Below are 20,367 nucleotides of genomic sequence, written 5' to 3' on the forward strand. Positions count from 1 at the left end.
TCTTGCGAGATCTTGTGACACCCCTAGTGTATACACCAAATTTTTGATTGGACAGTAAAAGCAATCACGCTGTATGGGGGAACCCTGGAGAAAACTCCACTTCTTGTATTTGAATGTAAAACTTACTGTGACTGACAGGGTAAAAAAAAAAATGCGTCAACATCCAACCGCTCCAAACACATGAAATGATCCAAATCCAAAAAAACACAAGCAAAAAGGCTGCAATCACATAAACCCTGCAGGATCAAAAAGAAATGCCAATGAAAAATGCAGCAAATGCCAAAAACCCCAAAAGCCTCTATATGATAGGCTGGCTGCAATTTGATGAAATAAAACGCCAGGTTGCCAGGGACGGCGGACCAGAGGAATTAAATGTATGTCCATTTTTCTTTACGTTTTTGTTTTGTATCCTTAAAGGTGTCTAGCGACCCTGGTAGCCTGGCTAACTTCTGTTTTCTTTCTCTTTTGTTTTCTCTTTCACTTTTCATTTGTTTATGATGTTGTTTGTCTTATATGTGCCCTGTGATTGGCTGGCGACCAGTCCAGGGTGTACCCCGCCTCTCGCATGAAGACATCTGGGATAGGCTCCAGCACCCCCGCGACCCTCGTGAGTAAAAAAGCAGTAGAAAATGAATGAATGAATGAATATACAGAGACAATGTGCCCTGTGATTGACTGGCGACCAGTTTAGGGTGTACCCCGCCTCTCGCCCAAAGACAGCTGGGATAGGCTCCAGCACCCCCCACGACCCTCGTGAGTAAAAAGCGGTAGAAAATTAATGAATGAATGAATTAAACTGTAGCGTTTATGTGATTGCAGAATTTTCTGTTGCATGTGTTTTATGACCAGTCCAGGGTGTACCCCGCCTCTCGCCCCAAGACAGCTGGGATAGGCTCCAGCAGCCCCCACGACCCTCGTGAGTAAAAAAGCAGTAGAAAATGAATGAATGAATGAATATACAGAGACAATGTGCCCTGTAATTGACTGGCAACCAGTCCAGGGTGTACCCCGCCTCTCGCCCAAAGACAGCTGGGATAGGCTCCAGCACCCCCCACGACCCTCGTGAGTAAAAAGCGGTAGAAAATTAATGAATGAATGAATTAAACTGTAGCGTTTATGTGATTGCAGAATTTTCCGTTGCATGTGTTTTATGACCAGTCCAGGGTGTACCCCGCCTCTCGCCCCAAGACAGCTGGGATAGGCTCCAGCAGCCCCCACGACCCTCGTGAGTAAAAAGCAGTAGAAAATGAATGAATGAATGAATATACAGAGACAATGTGCCCTGTAATTGACTGGCAACCAGTCCAGGGTGTACCCCGCCTCTCGCCCAAAGACAGCTGGGATAGGCTCCAGCACCCCCCACGACCCTCGTGAGTAAAAAGCGGTAGAAAATTAATGAATGAATGAATTAAACTGTAGCGTTTATGTGATTACAGCATTTTCCGTTGCATGTGTTTTATGACCTGTCCAGGGTGTACCCCGCCTCTTGCACGAAGACAGCTGGGATAGGCTCTAGCACCCCCACAACCCTCGTGATTAAAAAGCGGTAGAAAATGAATGAATGAATGAATATACAGAGACAATGTGCCCTGTGATTGGCTGGCGACCAGTCCAGGGTGTACCCCGCTTTTCGCCCAAAGACAGCTAGGATAGGCTCCAGCACCCCCCACGACCCTCGTGAGTAAAAAGCGGTAGAAAATGAATGAATGAATGAATATACAGAGACAATGTGCCCTGTGATTGGCTGGCGACCAGTCCAGGGTGTACCCCGCTTCTCGCCCAAAGACAGCTAGGATAGGCTCCAGCACCCCTGCGACCCTCGTGAGGAAAAAGCGGTAGAAAATGAATGAATAAATGAGTAATCCTGTAGCGTTTATGTGATTACAGCATTTTCCGTTGCATGTGTTTTATTTATGATGTTGGCGTGCTTGTGTTTGGGATCGTTTCTCTCTTTGGAGCGGTTGGACATTCTTGCACGTTTGCGCCTATCAGCCACCATAGAAACTAACAGTAAACCACACATATTTGATTGAAATATGAATCTGCCATGGTCTTATGGTGCTGCAATCGTTATCTGCTACTACTACCGTGTTATATTATTGACTTCTTAGATCGAGTTATCCTCACTCTTTTGATAAAGTGCTTTCTGGAACAAACTATTTGAGGTATGCAGGTTTTAAAACTACTTCACAAGTATGTAGAAGTTCCAGTAACACTGTTTGTAATGGTTAAGTATCAGTTGTACTTGTTCTAACCCCGGTTATTTTATTTTTTTTACACTGTTGAGCATGTTCAAGCATTAGCATGTAGTTTGGCATTATTCTATCCATAACCGAAAGCCTCTATTCCACTCACAGCTTAGAAAGTTTGTTCCTGCAAAAATAGTGGATCAGTAACGTACATATATATATTCACAGTTATGAAATATGACAACAACAAAAAAAAAAAATGTTCATTTCGCCAAAAGGAGAATTAGTTTACGGTTGCTATATTTTGTCTTCTACTATCCTAACAGCAGGTCAATTTTAAAGTGCCTTCAGAGTTGTGCAGATGTTGTAAGCCAACTCAAGTCGTTGTGGTTCTATTTACAGCAAACAGCAGCAAGGTTTGAAATGCCCAAAGGGTTATTCGCCCCCTTCAAAGAGGAGCTTTTTAGGTTACATCACTGCAACCTTAACCCCTCACTTGGTTGTAGAGTACGTTATGAGAAGCCCAGTGGTCCATGACTTTAAAATCTGAATATGAACTCTGTGTACTAGGGAATGGACTCAGCATAGGAATTATCAACCAACTCTTATCAAAAGTATTTAGGATCCCCCTGTCGTTATTTCAAAAAAATAATATCCACTTATGTTTCAAACTCTTGACTGTAGAATGATTGACAGTATTCTAATCTAACATATGTAGTATGGTTAGTCGCTGCGGCTCATCGAGCTGTGTCCATTGGCCTCCTTGCTGGTGACTACATGACGTCGGATTCCACGACGCATTGCTCTGTGTATCCCTTCACTAGCTCCACTTTCAGAATGTCGCGGCAAAAGTCGACCATTGGCTTCCAGAGAGGCGGGTCCAGGAACATCTGGCACATCACGTGACCCTTCAGAGTGGCGGTGTGGCGCTGAAGATGGCACAGGAACTGCTGCCGGACCAGGTCCAGGTCTTTGCCGAACATGTCGATGTTCAGGTAATACCTGGTGAAAAAAACGTTAAATGGAATACAGTCGAGAATGAGAACGAAAAAGTGTACACACGCATACCAATCATCTCCGATCGGGACCTTGAATGGGAAAGTGCAGAGGCTGCCCACGGTAGGCTTGGAGGCATCATCCACCATCCAATCAATGTCCTTCTTCATCAGGATGGCCATGTTACTGGGCAGAGGTTTGAATGGCTGCCAGTCTTGGATGATGGTGGCGTTTGGAAGGACCCCCTGCATCAGGTCAGTGGTCAAATACAGACGATTAATGGTGCTGTTGTCCAGACGTACGGGAGGCCCATTTGTGAAGAAGGTGGACAGCGGCGGCTGGATATGTCCACCAAGATCAGACAAACGTAACTTGAGGTCTTCAGCTCGGAAACGCACCAGCAGGATGCCCTGTGGGAAGGAACGTTATACGGTTGGATGAAATTCAAACGGACGTCATTGAAATAGCGATGGACCGTACCTGCTTGGTTATGATGCGATACTTCTGGAAGTCCTTGGGTCCAAGTTGGTCGTCACGAGTCAGGCGACTCACTTTCACCTCGGGATATTTGGATTTGACGAGATCGGAGCAAAATCGCAGCAGGACTCCCGCAACGCCTTTGCCTCGTTCCTGCGGGGCCACACGGAGACCCTCGACCAACATGGTCTCCCCGTCGTCAATCACACACACCGACTCCAAAGCGATCTGTTATGAAGGTAAGAACCAAAATGATTTATTCAATGGTTTAATTTAAGTATCATAAACATTGTGGTCGTCTACACTCTTAAAAATGATGGGTTGTTTTTTTTGACCCAACCGCTGGGTTGAGCCTGTTGGGTCATTTAATTGGGTCAATTTTTATTGAATTGGGTATTCTGAGAACCCAATTCGCTGGGTTATATCTGTTGGGTTTATTATTATTATAAGTTATTTGCTGCTGGGTTGGGATTTCCATTATGTAAAATAATTAAATTAAATTAAATTAAATTAAATTAAATTAAATTAAATTCAAATAAATTCAAATAAATTACATTCAAATAAATTAAATTCAAATAAATTAAATTCAAATAAATTAAAGTAAATTAAATTCAAATAAATTAAATGAAATTAAATTCAAATAAATTCAAATAAATTCAAATAAATTCAAATTAAATAAAATTTAATAACATTTAATAACATTTAATAAAATTAAATATGTGTAGTAAATATGAACCCAGCGTTGGGTCATACGAACAACCCAATTGTTGGGTTAAGATAACCAACCCAACTTGTTGGGTTAAAATAATCAATAAATAATCAATCAATAAACACGAGGTTGGTCCAATATTTAACCAGCGCTGGGTTGGGAAACAACCCATATTGGGTTGTTTTTAACAAAGGATTTTTAAGAGTGTATACTTCATGACCATCAGTCAATGAAGACGCAAAACGTACCACTTTTCCTTGTTTGCGTGCCAGTATGACCGTGCGGTTGCTTTCCTGCAGCCAACTGGTGTATCTAGTGGGAAGGTAGTCCAGACCTCCATAGATGTCCTGGCTCATAGCCATGATGTCATCAAAGTCCTCCTCAGTGGCCACGGTGAACTGAAGGCCTGCCTGGGACAGAGCCTCGGGGAGCTGGGGTGTGATCAGGCTGGTATCGATCTTCATCATGAAACAACTGATGAGATAGAAAGCGGAGGGACGATTATTGCATTTGGGGCAAAAAAGAACCCCCCCCTCTTCCAGTCACAATCATGGAAATACTGCTTGTGTCACATGTTTCATAGTCAGCAAAGCAACAGCAGAAAGCCACAACCTTCTAAACATCTGAACCTCCAATGCATTCACTCAGGAACATATAGACAAACAACCATTCACACTCACATTCATACCTATGGACAATTTGGAGTCTCCAATTAACCTAGCATGTTTTTGGAATGTGGGAGGAAACCGGAGTACGGGGAGAACATGCAAACTCCACACAGAGATGCCCGAGGGTGGAATTGAACCCTGGTCTCCTAGTTGTGAGGTCTGTGTGCTAACCACTAGACCGCCCACTATATCATATCAGCACCATTCTCTCTATTAACAGATGCTGATTGGTTGCCATGCCAACTTATCAACTTGCACATAATTCCAAAATGAAGCAATGGACCCAAGCCACTGCATCATAACATAACGTCAAGACGAGACATGGGGAAGAGAAAAGACTCAAAAGCAACACTCAACACAACCCAAATAAAAGAGGAAACAAACCAAAAAGTGTTTTAATGAGGTGAGAATATCAACATACTATATTAATGGCATACATGGTAATCCAGGGTTAAAAAAACAAAACAAACCATGCAACATAACAGTAAAATGATAAACAACGTTTAATACAACAAATAATAATGCCATAACACATTCACATAGGTAGAACTGGGTATGATAATGCTTTGGGGATCCCGTCATATGCATCTGACTGTAATTATTATGTAGTTATGTATTATCCAGCCATTCATTCATTCATTCATTCATTTTCTACCGCTTTTCCTCACGAGGGTCGCGGGGGTGCTGGAGCCTATCCCAAATGTCTTTGGGCGAGAGGCGGGGTACACCTTGGACTGGTCGCCAGCCAATCACAGGGCACATATAGACAAACAACCATTCACACTCACATTCATACCTATGGACAATTTGAAGTCGCCAATTAGCCTAGCATGTTTTTGGAATGTGGGAGGAAACCGGAGTACCCGGAGAAAACCCACGCATGCACGGGGAGAACATGCAAACTCCGAGGGTGGAATCGAACCCTGGTCCTCCTAGCTGTGAGGTCTTTATCCAGCCATATTGGCACATATTTAAATTCAGAGAAAAAAAACAATAACAATGTATGTTAATACCCAGTGCTAGCTATAAGTAGCATGAGAGAGATGATGAGTTCAAAAATACAGAAGTACATAGGCAACAGTCCACTGGAACATTCCAGTTGATTTTGTTTGCATTAAAATCCATGGCAACCAACACAATCGCATCATTCCGGCATCTTTGCAAACAAGCAGAGTCTCAGTTAGCAAGACTGTATGCATGTGTTTGTAAATTAAGAGTCCAAAAAAAAGGGATCTGGGGGAAGAATGGGCTTTTGTCAGAGGACGTTTTATGACTGTAATCTATCACTCTGTTCCATAGGCTTTCATTCCACCACCATTCACTTTAAAAGCATGTCGGAATGCCACTGCAATGAAGGAGAAGAGGGGTCGGATGATGCTGAAGTGCCTCATGAACAGAACCAGAATCGGCGGTGAGGGGGGGAAACACGGGACAGCTGCAAATATCGAGAACTGAAGAAGTTTGGGAAGAAGGTGATGGATTGCTGTCCTCTCACCGAAGAAGAAATGGAAGATCTCCACACAAGAAAAAAGAAAATGGAGGAGGATCTCGATCACATCACATGGGTAAGCAAAGTTTCTTCTTATTTCATCGTCAGAAGCCTCAGTACTTAACGATAATGAACAAAGCCGTCGTTAAAGTCTCGAAATAAGAGTCAAGTGTTTATAGAAGATAGCAAAGGTTCCTCATGTCCCAATAATGTGAGGGAATTTTGTAATGCAAACACGGTCTACTCCTTCCCATCATGCTTTGATGCTTAGAGATGAGACCTGGCAGGGCTGCTTGGCATTACACGCACATCATGTGTCCTTCCTCTCTCTGTGTGGCTGCTGATAAGAAGAGTGAGTACTCCACCAGCAAAAATACAATCTGGCCACGTTTTCAATGAGCACCGTTAAATGTGTGAGCAAACATCCGTGAGTTGACAAAACACACAAAAATGCACCGCGCCACCGTGACCGTGTTGTTGAATTGACAAAGTCATGCGGAAAGGTTTGCCCCAAATCCTGTGTGCGTGTTGCTCACACCGGCTAAAATTAGTTACAGGCTGTAGTCACAAATTCATTCATTCGTTCATTTTCTACTGCTTTTCCTCACGAGGGTCGCGGGGGGTGCTGGAGCCTATCCCAGCTATCTTTGGGCGAGAGGCAGGGTACACCCTGTACTGGTCGCCAGCCAATCACAGGGCACATATAGACAAACAACCATTCACACTCACATTCATACCTATGGACAATTTGGAGTCTCCAATTAACCTAGCATGTTTTTGGAATGTGGGAGGAAACCGGAGTACCCGGAGAAAACCCACGCATGCACGGGGAGAACATGCAAACTCCACACAGAGATGGCGGAGGGTGGAATTGAACCCTGGTCTCCTAGCTGTGAGGTCTGCGCGCTGACCACTCGACCGCCGTGCTGCCCTAGTCACCAATTACTTTTACAGTCTTTTTTTTTTTTTTACGTTATTTGTCTTCAGTAAGGTCATGTATACCGTCTTTTCTTATTCTTATTTTCTCACCTATAAGATTTATTACATAGCCACTAAATATAGCACACAACGTCAATATATTTTTTTTATTGTTTCGAGTACGTTGCCAGCTGTGAGCACCTCAAAAGTACAAAACTCAAATTAACACACCATGTCTTGGGTAGATTATCCTGGCGGTAAGGTGCTGAGAACATGGACACCAAAATGAGTCATGTCTCCGGAGGGGGAGGGGCATCCTGGGATCGGCTCTTGTGGCTTGACGCCCGAAGGCTCCAGGCTGATGCTAACACATACGCATAGCGCCACAGAAGGCTCCATGTCATTTTTTCCCCCACACGTGATCCTATACATGAAACAAACCATTGACACAAAGGTACCACAGAATGATTAGTTGGTAGATCTCTGTGATTTTTTTTTTTTTTTGCCATACAAATACAAATCAAAGTCTGCAAAGATGACCTTCATGGATAGCGACACATGGGAGTCTGTAGCGAAGCATTATTCAGACAGAGGTCAGGGAAAATTACGCCTTGACGTTAAAAAAATGGCTGCCCTTCCTTCGGTTGGGTCCTTGTGACTATAGTACATTCCAGAAGGACACCTTTCAAACAACATAGGGCTTATTCATACAGTGGAGCCCGCTTATCTCAACGCCCCTCGGACTGGCTGACTCATGTCGACATAAGCAGTTGTCAACTGAAACCCAAACTAGCCATTGCTTTACTTGTGACTGTATACTCAGTACTAACTGCAGTAGTTCTATATCTTGACAACAATGACGATAAAGATTTTGTTCATGCACAAATCTTAGTTCCGGTTGCTAACAATCTAAATCTCAATGTGAATCTTACTTTACACCAGGGTTCTCAAACACGCGGCCCGCGGGCCAAATGTGGCCCGCAGGACACTAGTTTGAGGCCCCCGCCTTGATATGAAAGTTGTTAGTGTGGCCCGCGCAAGTTTTGATTTGGATGCTGTATGGTATCATGTACCCAGAAAAAATTATTACGATTGATTAATGTTCATGTTAAAGGTTAAATAACTGTTAATAGTTATCCTCCCTATCCGTGTGGAAGTGGTAAGTTTTTGGCAATTTATGTTTAAAGGAAATAACTTGAAGGCGACCGTTTAGGTCGCTAGCTCTCTAGTTTGCGAGTTAGCATGTGTCTCAAGACCCTGCAGTTGCGCAATATGTTGTAAATAAAAAGAGTATAAATGTGACTATAGTCGTGTTTTGTCATGTCTACAGGGCTCTAATAATGCTTTGTTCATTTTAATCTGAAAACAATTATTTGTCTACCCACCAACTATATGTGGTTTCTTAAGTTTTTATTATTTGCCGTTTTATTATTATTATTATATTTGTTTATTACTGATTGATTGATTTTCTTTATTCTTGATTTGTTTATTTATTTTTCATCTTATTTTGTGTAGAAAAATAACAAGTAAGATATTTGAGAACAGTGGAATGTTTTATCAGAGCTTTTTTTGTAAAAAATTGGAACCAAAGCGAAGTTTTAAAAAAAATTTTTTTAATAATAATAATACACTACCAGAGGTGGGAGAAAGTCAGTGTTTTGCAAATCTCAAGTAAATCTCGAGGCTTTAATCCCAAGTCTTGATTCACGTCTCAAGTAAAGACAAGCAAGTCCAATTCAAATCTAAAGTCAGACAAGAAAATACAAGACAAGTCGAGTCAGGTCCAAAGTCGATCCGTCCATTTTCTGTACTGCTTATCCTCACAGGGTCGCGGGCATGCTGGAGCCTATCCCAGCTATCTTCGGGCGAGACTGGTAGCCAGCCAATCACAGGGCACATATAGACAAACAACCATTCACACTCACATTCATACCTATGGACAATTTGGAGTCGCCAATTAACTTAACATGTTTTTGGAACGTGGGAAAAAAACCTCCCATGCACGGGGAGAAAGGTCCAAAGTCCTTACAAGTCATAAGCACTTTTTAGTAAACTATTCAATTTTACAAACACCATCCATTCATCTGTTTTCTATTCCGCTTGTACTCGAGAGGGTCACGGGTATGCTAGAGCCGATTCGAGCTGTCCTCAAGCAAGAACTAGGATACACCTCAAATTGGTTGCCAGCCAATCACAGAGCACATATAGACCAAGAACCAATCACAACTATGGACAATGTAGAGTTTGACCAATACAATGAATGCATTCTGGATTGTGACGTAGCATTCAGGATATTGTCAATGCAAATCAGTCCAACAACAAATGAACTTCCGAAAATGTTCAAGGATTTGTGAGAGGATTTGTTCACATGCACACAATGAAGAAAATGGTCTTCTTTCAGTCTTTATGTTGACTCTTATCGACATTTTGTTGGAAGATGTAGGAAACATTTTAAGAATTCGGAATTATCAAGACGTGAACTCACCGAATGTGTGTGTGTTTGTGTGTGTATGTGAAGGTGTGTGAGTGGATTGAGTTTGGAAGTGAACATGTTTGACTGGTCAATATTAGGTTTAGCTGTTATCACCAAATCTTCACCTCAAGTTAAACGTTGTGTTCAGTTATGAGACCTTGAAGGAAAACCACACTTTTTTTTGGCGTACCCGTTTCATTGGAACTGTTTTCCCTCTTTGTGATATCTTCTTTCAAAGAATACAATTCAAATAAGCTCTGCTGATCTTACATCGGTTTCTTACGTAGCCTACATAAGTACATTAGTTTGTTACTCAAATTAACCCAACTCACCGTCATTTGCACAACTTAAGGTGTTTCTTGATTCTCTGTCTGTTATTCCCATGCTGCAGCTTTTGCACACGGTAATTTGTTTTTGTTTATGACCTTGTACTTTGCAAATGCAAATGAAATTATCCTCTGCAGAATGTTTACGGTGCTAATCACTGCCAGTCTTTCGTTTTTTTTTTGTTCTTAAACTTGATTGGACGTTAATATATGCATTCACTTGGGCAGATTATGTGAGAAAATGTGTTGTTTTGCTGGAAATGACATAATAACTGTTATAAATGTTAGTTGAATACTTTGATTGGGGGCACATTTTAGTCAACACACTCACTGAAAATGGTTCCAGACCCTACTACTAATTTAGAATAGATTCACGTGTTAGCAATTCCTTGTTGTTTTTTTTCTGGACAACGTACTTGCAATACACTGATGTAATGGCGGGTTTGAATGGTGTTACACTCGGATGATCCAATATAATAGACTTGTGCCTTTTTTACCAAACAATTCCAACAGAACTACATTTTTCTGCCTTGTATTTGTATTTTAGTTCATATAGCTATTTTTATGCTTAAAATACCAGCGGTGTTCAAACTGCAATATCGCCAAGGACAGTTCGCAGTCATTAATGTCAAAGTTCAAGTCGAGTTGCAAGTTTTTTATATATTCTTTGTTTTTACAGTTGTCAATTCACCAGAACAAATCCCTCATATTGTGCAAAGTATACCTGGCAAAAAATCAGATTTTAATGATATTGTCAAGTCAAGTCCAAAGTCATTAAATTTTGACTTGTTTCTGATTCAAGCCTAAGTTGCATGACTGGAATCCACACCTCTGGAGTGTACTACAACACGTCAACATATAATTTTTATGTTGTCGTTGTAAGCGTGACCGAGTTAAGCGGGTTCCACTGTACTATAATGCATTTCGTAGCAAAATAACTCCTTTGTGGTTTATTTAGCATGATTGGGAAAGCTTGAACACACTGAATATGAATATCGAAAGGCCAGTGAAAGTGACCTCAACCTTAGCTAAACATCAATCAATAATGTCCATGTGTAGCAAAGACATGCAAACCAATATTGTTGCAGGCTGTAAATAGGATGAAAGCTTTCAACACCACTAGCGTTAATACTAAATATGATCAGCCATTTTTTTGCCATGTATTAAAATGCATGTTGCAGTTGTTACCAATTGTTAGTAATAGTATGTATGTGTTATTCGAAAAATATATTTTGGAACTTTGCATTGCCTAAATTCAGGTATTCCTGAGAACAAAATGCATATAAAAAACAAGCAATTCAGTCATGAAATGATTTAATATTAAAAACAATATTATGTTCACAGAAACGGATGCCTCCAAAGCCGACATGTCACCTGCAGCCAAGCCTCGATATGGTCTCACTGAAAAGTAAGAAACATCTATTATTATCCTCAAAGTATTAGATACACACAGTAGGTATGAAATGTTTATCACATGACACAAACACGTATGCATTTACCTGTAAGTCGACTCGTGGTGCGTTTACTGCCTTCGTGGTATAGGAGAGCATCAAGTGTGTTCTGCAGCACTGCTGTTGCGGAAGAGATAAAATGCAATACAACACTACAACTGGCTTTTACAGTTTTAGCTCTCTTGCATTATCTAGGCTGTGTTGTTAAGACAGATACATATTAGGAATCAATAATGATAAATAATAATATACGTATAAGTGAAGAGAAGCACTTGAATTAGCAGACTGGTAGCAATTTCTATAACACCTCTAGTAATATTATTCAGTCATTCATTCATTTTTATGCCACTTGTCCTCACTAGGGTTGCTTATATAAACCAAATATTCCAATAATATACTAATACCTAGCTATCAGTAGTGGCAACTAAGGAGTTGAATGTTTTCACTGTGTTATGTTTGAGATGACATTTGATTATTGGGGCTACTTCAACACTACTGTTGATGTCTTTTTTTATTCTACATGTTTCCTGCATCATGGCTTGCACATTGTTGATATGTTTTTGACCAAATGTGGACACCACGTGAAGGGGCAGCCATTGGCCCAAATGGCTGCTGTTATAAAATGAGGGTCAAAGGAAGGCAAGTGTGCGGGGGATGGGTGGTAGGATTATACTGCTACTACTGGCTGTAATAAATATGATGAGAAAAGGTCCAAAAAAAAGGCCTAGAGGGGTTTTATTGTGCAATTTGAGTGAAGGAAGAGTGCTATCCAAGCAGACCCAAAGGATGACGGCATGTCACAGCTCATACCTTCATCCGGGCCTTTTGACCTCTTCATCTCCAACATCATCCTATCCTCCTCCCCCGAGCTTCACCTTCTGGAGAACCCCCCCCCCCTCCTCTTGCCAGCCTCCCTACCATCCCCCTCCTAAATCTGTCCTGCCTTTACTATACATCTCAGGCCCCCTCATTACTAACAATACACCGTGCAACAAAAACAATGTCGCCTCTGTCCCCTAAGTTGGCTTCCGAAAAAAAAAAAAAAAAAAAAGACATTTGCTTAGTGGTCATTTTCCAATCATTACTCATACTTGCAACATGCACACACATGAGTTGTAAGTCAGGTCAAAGACCTTGACTGTGTCTCAATAGGTGCATCGGTGCGTTTACACTAAAAAGTGGTGAATATCTACACATTTACCACCCTTAATCAATCATCACCATGGGGAGGGATTAACTTCAGTGGTTGGAATTTAGCGGGTGATTTTTATTTCCGGTAATTGTGCAACCACAGTCATGGATTCAAAATTTGTACCCTCAAGAACTAAGTGCACATAGTATACTTATTGAAGTGTACTGACCAAAGTATTCCATTTTGAGACACAGCCCTTGTCAAACGCGTCCTGGACAAATGACCAACTTTTGTATCGCCACGAGTACACGCTATGTTTACACACAGTCAGTTTGCTACGTGTTATTTCTACAGGTGGATTGTTTTTTTCCACTCTAGCAATTTTTCAGGCTGCAGTATGCAGTGAAAATGTTTAATTTCTTATTCCTGATCTCTTACTTTTCTTAAAGCCCTTTGAAGCTCCTTTGTGATTATTCATTCATTAATTTTCTACCGCTTTTTCCTCACGAGGGTCGCGGGGGGTGCTGGAGCCTATCCCAGCTGTCTTCGGGCGAGAGGCGGGGCACAACCCGGACTGGTCGCCAGCCAATCACAGCCCTTTGTGATTATAACCTGACTTGACTTTTTTTTTGCATGATTGTCACACTTGAATGTTTCAGATCATCAAACTAATTCAAATATTAGTCAATGAGAACACAACTGAATACAAAATACAGTTCTTAATTTTGTTATTATTTTTCTTATTTCAACTTTTTATTATTAAGGGAGAAGAAAAATACAAACCTACATGGCCCTGTGTGAAAAAGTGATAAGTAAGTTGGGCCACCCAGCAAGAACTGCAATGAAGCGTTTGCTAGAACTTCTAATGGGTCTCTTACAGCGTTTTGGAGGAATTTTGGTCCGCTCATCTTTGCAAAATTGTTGTCGTTCAGCCACATTGGAGGGTTTTCCAACATGAAGCGCCTTTTTAAGGTCATGCCACAGCATCTCAGTAGGATTCAGGTCAGGACTTTGACGAGGCCAATCCAAAGTCTTCATTTTGCTTTTCTTCAGCCATTCAGAGGTGGACTTGCTGGTGTGTTTTGGATCATTGTCCTGCTGCAGAACCCTAGTTGGAGATGGCCGGATGTTCTCCTTAAGGATTTTTTGTTTGAGAGCAGAATTCATGGTTCCATTTATCACAACAAGTCTTCCAGGTCCATACCATGACACTACCACCACAATATTTGACTCTTGCTTTTTCTGAAATGACCCTGCATTCCGCCAGATGTGATGGGACACACACCTTCAAAACAAAGTTCAACTTTGGTCTCATAAGACCAAAGAGAATTTTCCCAAAGGTCTTGGGGATCATTGACATGTTTTCTGGCATAATTGAGACAAATTATTGTTGTTCAGCAGTTTCAGGTTTTGTCTTGGAACTCTTTTGGTGGAGTCATGATCACCGGCATTAAGTTGAGTGAGGCCTGCAGTTCTTTGGATGTTGTCGTGGAGTCTTTTGTGACCTCTTGGATGATTTGTTGCTGTGCTCTTTGTTGCTGTGATTCCTGGGAATCTTTACCATGGTTCCGTGTTTTCACCATTTGTGGATAATGGCTCTCACTGTGGTTTGCTGGAGACCCAAAGCTTTAGAAATGGCTTTATAACCTATTCCAGACAGATAGATCTTAATTAATCTCAGTTATTACTTTTTCACACAGGGCCGTGTAGGTTTGGATCATTTTTCTCCCTTAATAATAACAAGTTTAATTTAAGAACTGTAGTTATTATTCAGTTGTGTTGATGATCTGGAATATTTAAATGTGATTTAAATATTTAAGTGTGATAAACATGCAAAAACATAAGAAATCAGGAAAAATAATATTCGCCAGTCCAAAATATCCTAACAAGCTGATTACACCTCCAGTTAGCTTCTTAATTATGGCAAGAAAACATGACATATCGTTTCGTGTTCCAATGAAAGTCAAATTCTTCCATGAGTTTCAGCTGATGACCGATTCTGACCGATCAGTCATAATTACTTCTTGGGAGGAAGGCAGTTTCCACTGGAACTGTGAGGAAACGTGTTGACAAAAGTGAAGTGAAAGGGGAGGATGTTGTTGTTCTTGTGTATTTTTCTCTCCATTCCATGATTAATACACGCTTTCAATCCCAAATACCAAACTGTCAAAAGCCATCAGCTCACATTCGGACTCTCTCTCTCCTCCTCCTTTTGCTCTCGCTTGCTCTCTTCATTTGGACCGATGCTAGTAGAACTTGACAGTCAGCTAGCACCAGTTTGCCTTTAAAATCGAACATATTATCATTATTTAAAGGATGCGCCCATATAACGAGCCAATACAGAACACGGAGTTGTGCGCTTATGTAAAGAAAAAACTTACCTGACTTTCATTTGATTCATCAAAAGTTGCGTTCCGGTTATTCCGTTTAGAAAGCTCTTCATTCTTTTTCATCACCCATAAAGACGCTTGATGATTTGGGGAAGGTTTTCTGGCTTGACTCCTTCGGTTTAAAATGGTATTTTTGGGAAGAAGATGAAGTTCCAGGTGTTTGTTTATGATGGATTGTTTACTGGGTGCCAAAATTGTATTTGTGCTCCTCCGGGATTCTTCATGGAAAAAGTCAAAGGTCTGAATTGCCAAGCAATAGCTAATCGGAAAATCTTGGAATCCTAGAGCAATGTGCTTGTTCATAACCAGTTCATACAGTACAGTGGAAGCTCGGTTAGCATACGCCTCTGTTAGAGTATGTTTTTGGTTTACATTGAAAATGTACTCATATATTTGTATACATTTTTCAGATAGCATACAATAGGGAGCGTTATTAATACACTGCGCAACTCCAACCGTGGTTACAACATCTTTTTTTTTATCACAAAATGTTCCAATTACCCGCATGTCACCCATCTATGACATCATCACCAGTTGACTCTGTAGTTCTTTACTAACTAACACAGTTACGCCACATGTCACTGCTTTTTTAAATTGATCACATTCAAATTGAGCCACACAAAGTTACCAATGCCAGCATTGAGAAACACTATTAAATAAAAAAATATAACCCATAGCGAAATTTACAATTATTTTCTGCATGTAAAACTATAATTAGAGTACATTTTGGTTGGAGTCGAACCCTCTGGAACAGATCAATGATGCTAACCAAGGTTCCACTGTATAGCCTTAATTTGTATTGCTATATAAAGCATATTTAACCGTTCTTATGAGCCTAGTCCAATAAGCCCCTCGGCATCTAACTCGCGCTCCAGTCTTCCATCTACTGCGGTGTATGGTGTCCTATTTTTATTTAGGATGAAGGGGTGCTCCAGATGGCCTAGCAATTGGACAATTCCACATGCACGGTGAAATCAAGCGATGGGGAATAATAATATACAGCATGATGATTTGGGTCTGAGGAATATCTCATGTTGAGAATTATGCTAGAATTGCATAAACCAGCAGATTGCAGGGGGGGCGCTTTGTTTTTCTTTGCGACGTGAAAACCAATCGGTGTGAGTCGATGTACGCTCAGCCGCATCTTAGCTTTGTGTTATAGCTGACAGTTAATTAGTTCATATCTAATAATATCTAATTAATATTTCATTTTATTTTTACAATATGCCTAGGGGCGATAAAAAATTAGCTGCAGACATCCATTGTTTAATTTCTTTCTAAATATTGATTTATAGGTTTGTGTGGCATTCTATAGAATCGTTACAAAGGTGGCTTTTAAAACTGTGACCTTTTGGGTGAAAATAACTGGATAATTTAATACACATGACACAAAATAGTCTATAAAGTAACATAAAATCTCTTCATTTGACAACGGTAACAAAAGCCATCTGCAACGTTTCCAAATAAACACACAGCTTTGAATCTCCAAACTCAAATTCACTTAAAAAAATGTTTGTTGCATTTTATCGAGACAATGCCAGCAGGTTATGTTTCATTGCCCCGTAGGAGCTCCAATGATTTTTTTCAACAGATGAATCCTCAATCAACACCTAACCGCATCGACACATTATGTCAATAATAAAAAAAAAGTCCACTGCTTAGTGAGTTACTTTTCATTTCAAGCTAGCAGGAAACAAATCATTCTTTATGGTTAAGTAAATGTTGTCTAGACTTGGCATAATTGATTGATTGGAATGTGGAAAAGGATAGATACCATGCAGACTCAATTAGTTTTGAGATAGTGGTCCATTGAGAAACAGACAAAACGCTCCTGGTATCTACTACCATCATTCCATTAGCAAAGTACTTTATGGACAAATCATTTTTTTAAATACACCTTACAGTATTTGCATGTTTGCATTTGCATTGTATAAAATGTAATTTTTCATCCCTTAGAAAATAAGTACACTATCAATTGCACATCTACTTGCTGAAAGTGATATAGAGTATAATCATGCTATTTATTTAGCATCTCTAAGATGCAGAATAATAATGCGTGAATAATCCAAGTATTCTGCTGTGGACAGTCAGTGAGCTGCGCCGTGTGTGACGTCACAAGTCATTAAAAACGTGACAGCAGCAGATGAAATAGAGGCCGGATAACACCGCAAGGTCACGATGCTTGTCGTTATTAAGAGCACATCCTTTGTGAAGGTGACACATAGGAGACTACGGTTAAAGGAGGACATGAAATAATAACACGGAGATACGTCACAATGGACCCAGCAGGCCTGCTGTAAGGCTCGGGGATGTTCCACATCGTGGGTACATTTCCATTACCGAACCTCCTTCACTCTCACTCCAACCACCCCCCCAACTCCCAACCCACCCACCCCCCAATACCTAACAGGGCCGCCGCTGTCCAAACCGTCAGCACTGCGGGTCTTACCGCGGATGAGGCTCGGCGCCGGACGTCCTTGGATGCTGGATGTCGGAGACGGGATGGTGGAAGGTTCCCGGCGGCTGACGCACGATGACGAGCTGACGAGAGAAGAGCGGCTCTCTGGCTCACACTAGAGGCTCAAGCCGCTCTCTGGCCCCGCCCCTCCCAGTTGTCCGCGTCAAGCGTGCTGGTGGAGCCAACTGGACTCACTGGAGCGACCCTGCACCGCCGCAGACCCCCCCCTCAGGATCCCCTCCTCCTCCTCCTCCTCTGATACTGCATGTGCATGGAATTCCAAGGAGCTTCAGTATGCAGCTACCACTCTTCACAATATCATATGGTATATTATTTGACTTTTGATATGTACAGTATATACAGCATACAGTGGGGGAAATTAGTATTTGATCCCCTGCTGATTGTTTTAGTTTAGCCCCCCGCCCCTCCTCGCAATGACATAAAACGATCCATCATTTTTTTTGGGTGGGTTCAAAAAGTATAAAAACAGTCCATAAAAAATGAAGGTTATAAATGTATTGTAAACACTTTAAGTTGCTAATGTACACATTCTTCAGTTTGAGTCATTTTATGTGTATTTTTATTTCCAAATGTTTCAAAAAGGAACATATTTGTTTTGGTAAATAATATATATAGTATAATACTGATGCCACAGCGCTGCGTTTAGGGGGTACTTGGCTGAATAAGATATTCCACAGGGTCGGATACTAAGGTCGGTAGGGGAAAATGCGCAATAACGTCCAAACACCATAAAACAAATGAGATATACATAATTGCTGCAAAAAATGCTGTAAATTCCAACAACACACAAACCCCCCACAATTGTCTTAAGACACCGACTGAAGGGTTATCTGTCTTTAAAGACTTCAGTGGGATGCCATGAAGAAGGTTGTTTTGGTTGAATGAAAAGGTTTTGGTTTGGTCCCCCTGCATGCAGCAATATAATAGTTTTTCTCCATTGCTGTGGCTCATTACTTGAAACTGAATTTACATTCTCAAAACTCGACCCTTTGGTCAAACTGTGTTACAGTTGAGCACAAGACCATAGCTCTCATCCGGGGGAAACTAGAAGAAGATCCAGGGGAGGTGGCTTGGGAATGTGGCCTTCCTGGAGAGACGATGTCTCTCAACTGGCCTGGAAGTGCCTCAGCAGCCACCTGGAGGATCTGGAGGAGCTGGAGAAAGTAGCCGCAGAGATGGAATCTGGACTTCCCTGCTTAGACTGTTGCCCCTGTGAGCCGACCTCAGATAAGCAGTTGATGGATGGACGGATGGATGGACGAATGGATGGACATTTCTGGGACTTTCTCAAGAATCTTGGTTCTTTTAGCAAAATAACATGGATCATTCAGCACAGCACCATGGTTCACCTCCAAAGCTCATGTTCCAGTCCTGTCAAAACCAAATCCCATTCCTATGGAAATTGTAGTATAGCATACTGTAATATTAACACATAAAGAAAAAAGTTATGTCGCTTACAGTGCGGTAAATAAAGCTGGTTGCGGTGTTCACCCTCCCTCTCCTGACCACCGTCATCACATTACTGGCCATCCAGATCACAACGCAAGTTGTAATTCCACCAGGGTTCAATTCCACCCTCGGCCATCTCTGTGCATGCATCCCTGCATGCGTGGGGTTTCCACATTCCAAAAACATGCGACTCCAAATTGTCCATAGGTATGAATGTGAGTGTGAATGGTTGTTTGTCTATATGTGCCCTGTGATTGGCTGGCGACCAGTCCAGGGTATACCCCGTCTCTCGCCCATGGACAGCTGGGATAGGCTCCAGCATCCCCCGCGACCCTCTTGAGGAAAAAGCTGTAGAAAATGAATGAATGAATGTCATCCATCCCTCCATTTTCTATACCGCTTATCCTCACTAGGGTTGCAGGTCTATGCTAGAGCCAAGTCTTCGAGCAAGAGGCGGGGTACACCCTGGACTGTTGTGAACAATTGACTAGTTGTTTGGAGGTTTGTTCATGTTATTTTTAGAATAACAAAAAATGAATTCAACAATTGAGAAAAAACTGTATATACCTTTTATGAAGATAAATGGTTGTTGTGTCATTTGTAGTGGTGTACACGGCATCTTACCGGTAGCCGTTTTAAACATTATGTTTAGCTTATTTAGCAACCCGAGAAAGGCAAAATACTCACTTATTTAAAATACGCACTCATCGTGCTACATAATATGTCATATCTTCTCCCGTTCTATATTCAGTGAATATAGGAAAACTGATCCACCGTTGACCGCTGACCCCACGAACCCCATCACCTGTTCCTGCTCGGACTAGAGACTGACAGCTGTCTGGCCCGAGTCCTGTGACCTGATTGGGTTTTAGTCAACCTCTCCTAGCGCTCACTCCCTTTTTGTTGAGTAAATGTCATTAGCGCTCTGGGTTGAAATGACGTAGTGGTTTCAAGTTCCTGCACACCACATGGTTTCAGTGACAGGTGTGCAGCATCAAAACAAACAATTCTTACAGACGCGTGCATATTTACGGCCTCGGATGTTTGTTGGCAACTATGGAAAAAAGCACATTCTCTGCAACAAGCTGTTTACAGGCCACTTTGTGGTGTCGCTTAGCGGAACCTTGTGTGTGACAGTGTATTGTTGTGTCGATATGTTCCCCCGTCTGTTCAATCAATTCCTCTGGACACAGGCACCATGCTGATTGGACCGCAGTCAAA

At 41.4% G+C, this 20,367-nt stretch overlaps 1 protein-coding gene and 1 long non-coding RNA gene across 3 annotated transcripts; one reads left to right on the plus strand and one right to left on the minus strand.

Moving 5' to 3' along the window:
• Positions 1-320: 320 nt before the first annotated feature.
• On the minus strand, positions 321-17,870 carry nat16 (N-acetyltransferase 16). Of its 2 annotated transcripts, XM_078796256.1 has the most exons (6): positions 17,668-17,870; positions 7,678-7,870; positions 4,620-4,845; positions 3,666-3,890; positions 3,258-3,595; positions 321-3,191 (listed from the first exon to the last, which is right to left on the minus strand). In XM_078796256.1, the coding sequence occupies exons 2-6, from the start codon at positions 7,719-7,721 to the stop codon at positions 2,963-2,965; spliced, it is 1,062 nt and encodes a 353-aa protein (XP_078652382.1). In that variant the 5' UTR covers positions 7,722-7,870; positions 17,668-17,870; the 3' UTR covers positions 321-2,962. The 2 variants fall into 2 exon arrangements, with proteins under 2 accessions (XP_078652382.1, XP_057924036.2); XM_058068053.2 differs by lacking the exon at positions 7,678-7,870 and having other exon boundaries at positions 17,668-17,867.
• LOC131125986 (uncharacterized) lies at positions 5,704-19,219 on the plus strand. Its single transcript, XR_013629775.1, has 4 exons — positions 5,704-6,604; positions 11,590-11,653; positions 17,629-18,001; positions 18,707-19,219. It is a non-coding gene; the product is annotated as an uncharacterized LOC131125986 (long non-coding RNA).
• The last annotated feature ends 1,148 nt before the right edge of the window (positions 19,220-20,367 follow it).

Source organism: Doryrhamphus excisus, linkage group LG2, assembly GCF_037039965.1.
Source record: "Doryrhamphus excisus strain RoL-2023G ecotype Guam linkage group LG2, RoL_Dexc_Guam_v1.1, whole genome shotgun sequence".
NCBI lineage: Eukaryota > Metazoa > Chordata > Actinopteri > Syngnathiformes > Syngnathidae > Doryrhamphus > Doryrhamphus excisus.